The sequence below is a fragment of the Nicotiana tomentosiformis genome, chromosome 2 (assembly GCF_000390325.3).
Source record: "Nicotiana tomentosiformis chromosome 2, ASM39032v3, whole genome shotgun sequence".
Taxonomy (NCBI): Eukaryota; Viridiplantae; Streptophyta; class Magnoliopsida; order Solanales; family Solanaceae; genus Nicotiana; species Nicotiana tomentosiformis.
The window spans coordinates 118,465,548-118,476,734 of NC_090813.1; the positions used below are offsets into that span (position 1 = coordinate 118,465,548).

An 11,187-nucleotide genomic window follows, 5' to 3' on the forward strand; every position below is an offset into this window, starting at 1 on the left:
TGATTAGATCAACTTTTAAATCAGAAATAGCACAAGATTGTCATTTCTAGTCATATTATTTAAATTATAGTTATTTTTATAACATATTAAAAGCTTAGCCAGATTTAATAATTTTCAGAAGGCTTTTTATTGGCATTGCATATTATAGCCCATTTGGCCAAGCTTCTTCGAGGCCAAAAACACTTTTTTTGTCAATTTTTTTTTTTCAAAGTTGAAATGTTTGGTAAAGCTTTTAAAAGAAAAAAGAAGTATTTTTGAGTAGAAGCAGAAACAGTTTTGGAGAAGCAGAAAAAAATAGCTTACTCCAAAAAGTACTTTTCTAAAAAGTAGTTTTGCGAAAAATACATTTAGAAGTGCTTTTTAAAAGTTTGGCCAAACATTAATTGTTGCTGAAAAGTACTTTTCAGATTAATTAGACAGACACAAATCACTTCTCACCAAAAATACTTTTGAGAAAAATACTTACTATAAAAAATACTTTTCAAAATAAGCTAATTTTAGAAGTTTGGCCAAACAGACTATTATTGTAAAGTTTTAGAAGTTCTAAAGTTTTGAACATTCAGACTTATCAAGGCGATTAAATATTAAATACTTTGTAAAGTTTGGTTATGTTTTAAACAAAAGGGGTATTTGTGCATTTCGCCCCATAAACGGGCAGACTGCAAAGCTAACCGAACCCTACTTATATGCCGACCCGATCCGTTTTCCATATTATACTCGCTGTCGCTTAAACCCCTACCGCCAACAGCCTTTCATCTCTCTCACTTTTGCTTTGAAGCAAAACTATAGTCAGAATAAAAAAACCACATCAATTTGTTAAGGTCTTTTAGCTGTCTACGTTGAATTTTGGTAGCAACAGAGCACAATGTAAGAATTATTGCCTTTTTGTATTGAGATTTTGAGTTTCTGTTTCTGTAAATGCAAACATTTGAACTATCTCGTTCAGGTTGTAAGAATTATTGCTTTTTCTGTTGGTTTATTTAATTTGAATAATACGCAGGATGGAGTTTAGTCTTTCTGGTTGATTTGGGATGCAAATATTTGATTTTTTCTTGGTGGGGTTGTAAGAATTTTGCAATATTTTTGTTTAAGTTTGAATTTAAGGAATACCAGAATTCAGTTTTTGAGTTTCTGGTTGATTTTTAAATGCAAATATTTGAATTATCTTGTGCAGGTTGTTAGAATTATTGCTTTTTTCTTTTTGTTTATTCAATTTGAATAAACTCAAAATGGAGTTTTGTGTTTTTGGTTAATTTGGGATGCAGAGATTTGATTTTCTCTTGGTGGAGTTGTAAGAATTATTGATTATGTTGGTGTAAGTTTGAATTTAAAGAATACCCAGAATTCAGTTTTTGAGTTTTTGGTTGATTTAGCTTTTGGATTTGGTTCTTTTGGATAGTGTTAAATGTTTAATATGTATTTTTTTTTTGTATTGAAGGTCCCGAATCTGTGTGAAGAATTTGCCGAAGTATGTAGCTGAGGACCGCCTCAGAGAGTTCTTCTCCCAGAAGGGGGAAGTCACTGACGCCAAGCTCATGCGTACTCAGTTAAGTTTCTTTCCATTTTATTCTTCCTACTTTTTCTTTTTGATAGTAATGTGAGCTGTAGAGAATCCTAAATTTGTTGGACCGAAACGGGTCAAAATGCTGGGAAACTGATCTAGAGAGCCGTGACAGCCAACCACAACTAGTAAAAAACTTGTTATTTATGTAAAGTAACATTAATGTTTTTCAGTTGTTTTCGATGTTTTCAACAAGAACTGACTTTTGGACTGGTATATATAAGTTGATATTTGCTTGTGTGGAGATCTTTGGGGTATATTTCTGACTTTGAATTATTTCATGTTCGAATGATTGTCATTTTTCACGTTAAGCAGAGATGGGAAGAGCAGGCAATTTGGATTTGTCGGATTTCGAACGGAGCAAGAAGCTGAGGAAGCTATCAAGTATTTTGACAAGTCTTTCATGGATAGTAGCCGTATTATTTGTGAGGTATGTTTTTTCTGCTTCAATTACTCTGATATTCTGCATACATACTTAGTGCAGTAAGAAAATGCATATCTCTATTCCATATTCTGTATAATTCAGTTATAAAAGAAAGATGGCACCTTCATAGTTTTTTAAAAGTAATCTAGAGAAAATCTCCTCATGGAAGTTGTTGTAAGCTCCAGAACATCTTGTTGGGTGTTATTTATTTTGCATTTCTATTTTTCATTGTGAGATATTTGAATCATATTTTCGTAGGTTGTCAATAATTTATTTTTCTATAAGAGAGTAGTCATTTTCGGAGGTATGGGTAAAGGATAACATAAGATGCATTTGCATATAGCCAGATTGCTAGGAAAATTGGGGATCCAAATATCCCTCGTCCATGGAGCAGGCACACTTTGAAAAAAGAAGAGAAGTTGACAAATGAGGATGAGAATGCAAAAGTAAAAAGAAGTTCTAAGTCTGCAGGTTTAAAAGGGGACAAAACGAACAGTAAACAGGAGAGTAAAGATGAGGATCCTCATCTTCAAGAGTTCCTTGAAGTTATGCAGCCTCGGAGTAAGTCAAAGTTGTGGGCAAATGATACACTAACAGCTCCATCTCTTGCCCGAAGTAAAAAGGATGCCAATAAGCAATCCCAGAGAAAAGAGAAGAGCCAGGAAAAATTGGATGCTGATGACTCTGAGTTAGGTGAAGCTGGCAAAAAAGAAGAATATCTTTCAGATAGCGTAGAATCTGAGAAACCTGACGGCTCCCGTAATGATGAAGTTATGACCGATATGGATTATTTCAAAAGTAAAGTGAGGAAAGATTGGTCCGACTCAGAAAGTAGTGAAGACAATGACAGTGATAACGAAAGTGACGCTGAAGGTGGCAAGAGCAGTGAAGATGCAAATGCTGGTAATATCCTTGAACCTGATGATAGAGAGGAATTGTTGAATGATGAGTTCTCCAGATTTAACAATGAATCACTTGACCCTGCTGATCCTTCATCAAGTGTTAAGGATGAAAAAGAAGAAGATCTGGAGAGCGGACGATTATTTGTTCGTAATCTTCCATACACTACTACGTAACGCATCTTCTTTCTTTTTCCCTTTCATTTTTTTGTGTGATTTGAATCACTATATGTTGTTGAGTCTTTAAAGATTTTAATGTGCCTAATATGTGTTCTTGTTAAAATAATTGTTCGGTGACTCAGGGAAGAGGAGCTGGAAGAGCATTTTAGAAAATTTGGCAGTGTTTCACAGGTTCATATTGTTGTTGACAAAGATACAAAGCGGTCCAAGGGAATTGCATATGTTCTCTATTCATTACCAGAATCTGCTGCTAGGTAGGTACCTGTCAATCAGCATCCAATTCTAAGCTACTGCACTTTTTTAATCTATTACTTTACCTGCAAGAAGCACACTGATATTCATGCTATAAATTCCGTGTCCTATATATATTAGTGCATGTATTGACTTTGCATGTTCTGGTGGTTCCTCACATTGTACATTTATTGTTCTCCAGGGCATTAGCAGAGCTGGACAGTTCAATTTTTCAAGGCCGATTACTTCATGTTATGCCAGCAAAGCAGAAAGTTCCTTCAGAGAAAACAGAGTAAGTGGTGTTTCCTACTCTTGTCTATGTTCATAACTTCATACCCCTGAAGATTGTGTGCATATACATGTATGTGAAAAGAAGCCCTTTCCCTTTTCCGCCCTTTTTATTAGGATCTACCTTGCTATAATTTGTTTATTAATCTGTAGGACAGTTGCCAATACCAAGCAATCTTCAAAAACATTTAAGCAGCAGAGACAAGAGGAAAAGAAGGCATCTGAAGCTAGTGGAAATACACGTTCATGGAATACTCTCTTCATGCGCCCAGACACTGTATGTACACAATCAGATATTATAAATTGAATTCCATCTTTTCCGTGAATGTTGGTGCTCTTCTGTTTGCTAGAAACAGTAAGATTGACTGGTTGTTTAATTATGCTTCTACACGTCTACATATGAGTCGGCATGCTCATTGATTTTTCTGGATTGTTGTCAACTCAACAAAACCAAATTTTTGAAGATGTTACTTGGATATCATGATAAGTATGCTTTTTGTTACAAAGCAAGTTATTTCATTTGGAACAGAGAAAGGACTACACATCCAGTTATAATGTGCAACCATTGGAAAAAAAGCGGAAGACATCAATAAATTGGGATCATTTAGGGGAAGGTTAAAAAGGCCTTTTTTTTTTAGCTTGACTAATGTAAAGCAATGTATATGCTTAATACTTCATGGACAAGCCCTCTTGAGTTTGCTTTATGGATGCTGGACTACCTGTGCAAGACCAAGGCTAAGAGCAGCCTTCGTGTAACTGCAATAACAAGAGCTAGGTGGAAAAATATGATCTTAGCAGAGATTCTTCTTGAATGTCTAATTACAGATAATAATGGCAGGGTCACCCATAAAGGAAAGTGAGGATAATGCCATACCACCATCTATATCTCGTTAAACAAATGTTAGGCTGTTAGCTGGAGTCTAAATGAAATAATCAGAGTTTGCAAGTTGACCTGGTCTTCCCTGCAACATGAAAACAACCTATCATTTTGAAGTACCATGCCATCCTTTCGATAGATTTCTTACGAACACAATCTTATATTAAGGTGTTTTTACTTGTTTAAAAGGTCCTAAACTAAGGTATGACTGCAATAGCCAACACACAGTTGGAGGTTCATAGCAGTTCAGCCTGAGAAGAGATATTATAAATTTGTGTTAGCTCTTTCTTTAACATCTTCTTCCTCTATCTTTTGCTTTCTACTTTTTATCTGTCCATCTGTTAGTGTTTTTTTTGGGGGGGGGGGGGATAGCAACTTCTACAGATTGGATATGTTTGCTTTAATTGATTGAGTATATGTTGATTCCTATGATCAGATTGGGGTTATTTTAGTTCCTGTTGGAGTATATTCTTCTTCTTGTAAGATGATTCGGTTTTGTTCTCTTTTGGGTTAAGCATGCATCATACTGTGTCAGTGTTTGGACGTGCTGTTGAATGGAAAAATGATCTCCTTCTGTTCTTTGGAATATTTAGGTTGTCGAGAATATTGCAAGAAAATTTGGAGTGAGTAAAAGTGATCTTCTTGATAGAGAAGCTGATGATCTTGCAGTACGTATAGCATTGGGAGAGACTCAAGTGATAGCTGAGACCAAAAAGGCACTTGCAAAATCTGGAGTTAATATTGCGTCATTGGAAGAATATGCTGCTGGGAAAACTGATGGAGTGAAACGAAGCAATCATGTTATTCTAGTCAAGAATTTGCCTTATGGTTCGTCAGAAGGTGAACTTGCGAATTTGTTTGGAAAGTTTGGGAGCCTGGACAAGATTATTCTTCCTCCCACCAAAACCTTAGCTCTGGTAGGTGCTTTTAGCTTTGTAGCCTCTTGTTTGAAATTCTCTGAAAACTTTTGTTTAAAATGAAAATTCTTGATCTTAATGTTCTCTATCTGTTTTTCTTACTTTCCCGATAGTGCATTTTGGAAATAGTCTAATTATTAAGAAAAACAATATGGTAATAGTCACTCTTTTCGTGCCTTAAACACTATTACCTATGGAAACTTCTGGTTTGATATTAATAGATCAATATTCTGCTTGTGTGAGTATCTGGGAAATAGTTGGTCATAACAAGATTGTTGCTGTTTCTGTTATTAATAACAATCAGGTTGTCTTCCTAGAACCAGCAGAAGCACGCACAGCTTTCAGGGGTCTAGCATACAAACGTTACAAGTAAGTGTATACATTCATTTCTTGCCTTTAATACAAAGGTGATTTTCTTAGTTTAACAAGTAGCAGTATATGTGAAAACGGTATTTTCATGTCATGATTGACAACAAAGCAGGATTAGGATAGCTTAAGTATTTTGATAGTTGCCATGTGGTGGCCATGTCTTGATTGTTTGAGCTCTTGCTTTCAAATAGCCTTCAGTTTCTTTTGACTAAAGGTTTAACTATTTCTTTAAATAATATAATACATGCTCTGCAATCGACTTATGTAATAGTTGCAGCTGTGGGCTTACGATTTTTATGTTGTATAAGCAATCAAATTGAGTGGTAAAATCAATAATGGGGTCTTGGGAAATTTCCACCAAAAGAACCTCTCTTGAGTTCCTGAATTTTTTCTTTTGGCTTCAAAAAGTTGGCTAAGTTGGTAACTCATATTGGACACATGATCTTTTCAAGCTTGACGAAACTTGGCGTCTATTTCCTGCTTACTTTAAAATACCTTTCGATTTTTGATTTTGCAAGATTGAGATTTCTCCTAGCTAATCTTTTGTTGTTCTAGCATTATATCACCTTTGCTGCATTTAATTTTTTACATATGTTGATTGAATCTTGAAAGTCTGGAATTATGAAGTAACAATAGTCCCTTTGTCCTAATGCAGGGACACTCCCCTTTATTTGGAGTGGGCTCCTGGAAATATTCTTGATCAAACAAGTGATTCAAAAAATACTCTTATCGTCGGTGAAGATGACGCAAAGAGAGTGCTGCTAGAGCAACAAGTGGAAGGAATAACAGATCCAGATGTTGATCCTGATAGAGTTGAGGTATATGAACTGTAAAACCAATGTTTCCCATGTTTATTTATAGAAAGTACTTTGTCGATAAGTCCAATGCTTGTAAGAGTTTACTTGCTAGTGGTTTATTCTACTTGTATAGCAAATAAAGCTTTGTGGATCCTAGCACTTCTATTTGATGAATGGTCTGTTATGCACTTTCTTGTCGCCCGGGCATGCGTTGCACCATGAAATTTTACTTGATGAATGCCATTTTACAACAACGATTTAATAGGAATTTAATCTCATCTCTCCTTGGTAACTCAGAGCCCCCCCCCCCCCCCCCCCCACAACACACACACCCAGGGGAGAAAATGACTGGTATCAGACAACTACACATAACTTCAAGAGAGCAGCATCTGTGTAACATTTTAAAGAAGTTTGTAACGTCAACATCATTCTTAATTTCGTTCAATTTTGCCTGTTTACACACATGGAATAGATCTAGCAGAGAAGTAGGGGGACAATGGAAGAAAAAGATCTATATAAGCAATACCAATTAGTTGGGATTAAGTCTTAGTCATGTTAGTACGTTTACTTTATGTCCAATATTTTTTTAGGAATTTTAAAAAAAAGAAGAAATTTTAAATAACTTATACTAGAGAAACTATGTCTTTATAAGATTGCATTAAGACAGGCTTAAATAGAGCAACATGAATAGTGAGGCTTCATATTGTTGAACCCAGCTTGCTTGGGACCGAGGTGCAGTTGTTTTTGTCATACAAAAAAATATGGAATATATTACACTTTCTTAAACTTAGTCTTTACCCATTCATCTAACTTTTGTTTTATTGGTAATGAACTATGGCCTGCCATATGAATCTAAGTGGTTTTGATGGGTTATGGCATATAGTCTGCAAATCAAGGATTGGAAGAAGGAGATAGATTCGCCGTAAATCATCAGAAATAAATAACATTGATATGGACTTTACTCTAGGTATCAGCAGACTGTTTAATTCTCATGGATGCTGGTTCAACTGCTCTACTATTACCAAAGATTCATGCTATTCCTAATAACAAAGGCAAAAAAGTACAGTTACAGGAAACAAGTAACAGGGAAAAGCATTACAGTTTTAGAAATCCCTTGTTGCCTCTTGTTTGTTTTTCTAGCTGCCTTGAGTTTCCAGGTTTCTTTTCATGTTTCAGTAACCGATTAATGTTTTTGCTTTCCACCTTTCCAGTCACGATCACTGTATGTCAAGAACCTAAATTTCAAGACGTCTGATGAGAGTTTAAAAGAGCATTTCACTCAACACATAAAGGATGGACGAATATTAAGTGTGAGAGTAAGTTCTTTTGGCTCTTTTTTATGCTGAGACTTTTACCATCTTGGAAGAATATTTCCTTGCTGCCTGAGAAAATGACTCATCTTCCTCCGACACCTGTTAATATTATTCTGTGAAGGTGAAGAAGCATGTAAAGAACGGAAAGAAAGTCTCAATGGGTTTTGGATTCATTGAATTTGATTCTGTTGATACAGCAATCAATGTTTGCAAGGATTTGCAGGTTATCTTTTTGAATTTTTTTTAACATTCTATCCATACGTTTGGGGCACTTACAACCAATTTTTCAACTTCCCATCTCTTGTCATTCAGGGCACTGTTTTGGATGGTCATGCACTTATATTGCAACTTTGTCACACTAAGAAGGATGGTCAACTTCCAAAGAAAACTGAGAATGACAAGAGCTCGACTAAGTTGCTTGTTAGGAATGTTGCTTTTGAGGCAACTGAAAAAGATCTCAGGCAACTATTCAGTCCATTTGGGCAGGTAATTCCTCTAACTGTTGGTATCTTATGGTGATACTATGTAGTAAAATGGTGATACTAGGTCTTTTGGTGTTAAAATCGCCCAAGCTAGATGTTGATTGAGGAGAAATATGGCCGTGAGACACGGGGATGTATTATATCCGAAGCGTTTTAATTTGAGTCCGTGTGAGAGAAGCTTCATATGTCTTGAACTCGTAGAATTTCACTGATGCTGATCTTTTGGTCTGAGTCCTCAAAAGTGAGTTTTACCGAATTAATTTTTTTTCTTCTAAGATTATCGAGATCAAGGGTTTGTAGTGTCTCCTTTTCAATTTGGTCTGAATCCTTAAAACTGACGTTTACCGATTAATTATATTAATTTGTTTTTTCTAAGATAATCGAGATCAAGGGTTTGTAGTGTCTCTGTTGCAATGTGCTTTTTCTTATGTAGCAGTTTCTTGCTCTCACAATTTTCCATTTGGTTGGTTTAGACCACGATATAAAGCAGGTTAAACGAAATAAAAGTGTAGGATTTATGTATTTAATACCTAGAAATTGTTAATTTTTAATGAAAGATCTATTCTGATTACCTAATTAACATTCTTATCGTCTGATATTCAAGTTAGAATTTACTCAAATGTATAATTAGGAACTAATAATCAATGAAAAATCAATTGTGACTATCAAATAAAAGCTACTTAATCGTTTTGATATTCAAGTGGAGAAGGGTAGAAGAATGGGCACATTATCCTTGGCTCTTAATCATTCTAAAATCCGTTGAGTACTACATATTCTTTTTGCTGTGATGTATATAACTTTGATTGGAAAAACAAAAAACAGATTAAACTATAGGGTCCCATACTTCAATTTTGCCTGGTAGCCTATTTTATGCAGATTTAAATGAGCATCCGGATTCTCTCTGCTTTGTAATGCTTTTTGGTCAAGCGTCGTGGGTAACAAAATAAGTTATGGAAATCACGAGTCTGAAAAATGTTAATTTAGACAGAATGATGCATGGTAGGTGATCTAGCTACTATGGGCTAGGTCAAGGATAAACCATTCCAAGCAATGCTTTGATTCCGTGAAAGTCTGACATGTATGCTATTTTTGTATCATCATTATTTCATAGCTGTTTAACAACGTTTTTTTTTCCTTTTGACATCAAATTAAATTCATCCTACAGATAAAGAGCTTAAGGCTGCCGATGAGATTTGGGAACCATAGAGGTTTTGCATTTGTAGAGTTTGTTACGAAACAAGAGGCAAAGAATGCCATTGAAGCTCTATCCAATACTCACTTGTATGGGCGCCATTTGGTATGTCATCGTGCAATTCTCAGACATTGTGTATATCTACCTAAATATCACCAAATAATATGCTGTGTATGTGTATGTTCCATCTCAGGTTCTGGAGAGAGCCAAGGAAGGTGAGAGCTTAGAGGAATTACGCGCTCGCACAGCTGCTCAATTTAGTACTGAGCAAAATGGGTTTCAAACTGCTAAATTATCCAAGAAGAGAAAGCACATGGCTATATTGGACGACGGGAGTCTTAAATTTGAGCGAATTGCTGATTAATACTTCACAACTCTATATGTAACACAAGGATGGGTAAAATTCTTTCCCTTTTATCCCGAATCAGTTGTCTTGTATAGGTTAAAGCTACTAATTTTGGCAGTCCTAATAGCAAATGGTACTAAGACCAGAGCTTGTTCAATCGTGTTCACGGAGTAAAAGAGTCAATCTTGTTAGAATGAGGGTGGCACTTGAGAGTTCTCTTGGTTTACAAAATTAACCATTTTTTGTTTGGGACAAGATTCACTCAGAACTTAGAGTTTTCCAGCTTTGTTCATTAATGTAGTGTTTTGATATCGTTCTCAGTTTGTATTTTAGCTCATGAAAACTTTCCACAGGCTCTGCTGCAAAGTTAATCTGTAATTCTTGTGCTTGTCAGGTTGTGACGAAATGATCAAAGTAGGTAAACATAGTTCGATACTTTTGACTTTTCGTCTGAATAACAGGGGGTTAATCAAAGATTGTGTTTACTATCACACTAAAAACCAAAAGAAAATACTTGTTTGACTCAAGATGAGTAGGTTTATTATTCATCGAGTTTCAAAGTGAATAGTTCAAGATGGAAATAGTGAATTTTTTGGTTATCGGAAAAGAAACAGAAGGGCAACAGAGAGTCGATTTACTGAAAGATTGTGTTTCCTATCCTGGATCCGCATTTGTCCGTTGAGATATACATGCCATTGGTTAATTTAAAGAAAGAACTAGAAATTTATCCCCAGAACATGAAAGCAGTCTAGATAAATGAGCACGACCGCATTGGTTTAATTTTTAAAGATAAATATGCGCACTAAACTCTGATTCCGTCACAAAAATATATAGGCTCAACTGATGTCAAAAACTAAATGCACAAAAAGAAAATATTTTGAGTAATAGATAACTGAAAATCAAATCTTCTAAGAGCGAACTATGATTCTTTGTTCCGGATCCAACAACTCCTAAAAACACATACCAATAGTTCTGTTCATATCCACTAGACAATAGAACATATGCATAAAATAACCAAAATAGTAATTACTCCTACTAAATAGACTCACTTAGCTTGCGGTTTCATACTCATGTTCTTCAAACAATTTTTTTTCTTATAGTTACTCCAAACGTTTCTCTTTCTCTCCTAAGTTTCTCCAAATATAGGAGAGCAGAAATTGGAATTCTGCACAATAAAGCTTCAAGGGAATGACTGTTGTTGTCTAATTCGACACAAGATATCTGAAAAGAAGATTTTTCACCAGCGGCAACCATACAGGGTGGAAACTTGCCAATCACAAACCTCTGAAACTCTCCAGTGGAGTGATCATA

The 11,187-nt window shown here is 35.4% G+C and overlaps 1 protein-coding gene across 3 annotated transcripts; it reads left to right on the top strand.

The window, feature by feature from the left end:
* The first annotated feature begins 700 nt into the window (after positions 1–700).
* On the top strand, positions 701–10,228 carry LOC104110906 (multiple RNA-binding domain-containing protein 1). Of its 3 annotated transcripts, XM_009620463.4 has the most exons (16): positions 702–867; positions 1,266–1,315; positions 1,439–1,546; positions 1,877–1,991; positions 2,333–3,057; positions 3,187–3,318; positions 3,498–3,587; positions 3,737–3,860; positions 5,054–5,377; positions 5,682–5,746; positions 6,402–6,564; positions 7,755–7,859; positions 7,978–8,079; positions 8,169–8,342; positions 9,504–9,635; positions 9,724–10,228. In XM_009620463.4, exons 2-16 carry the CDS (start codon positions 1,308–1,310, stop codon positions 9,892–9,894), a joined length of 2,538 nt encoding a protein of 845 aa, XP_009618758.1. In that variant the 5' UTR covers positions 702–867; positions 1,266–1,307; the 3' UTR covers positions 9,895–10,228. The 3 variants fall into 3 exon arrangements, with proteins under 3 accessions (XP_009618761.1, XP_009618758.1, XP_009618760.1); XM_009620466.4 differs by lacking the exon at positions 1,266–1,315 and having other exon boundaries at positions 701–867; positions 2,329–3,057; XM_009620465.4 differs by lacking the exon at positions 1,266–1,315 and having other exon boundaries at positions 703–867.
* The last annotated feature ends 959 nt before the right edge of the window (positions 10,229–11,187 follow it).

Coding starts and splice junctions, on each gene's coding strand:
- LOC104110906 (XM_009620463.4), top strand. Junction 3,058..3,186: donor AATCTTCCATACACTACTAC/GTAACGCATCTT, acceptor TCGGTGACTCAG/GGAAGAGGAGCTGGAAGAGC. Junction 7,860..7,977: donor GACGAATATTAAGTGTGAGA/GTAAGTTCTTTT, acceptor TATTCTGTGAAG/GTGAAGAAGCATGTAAAGAA.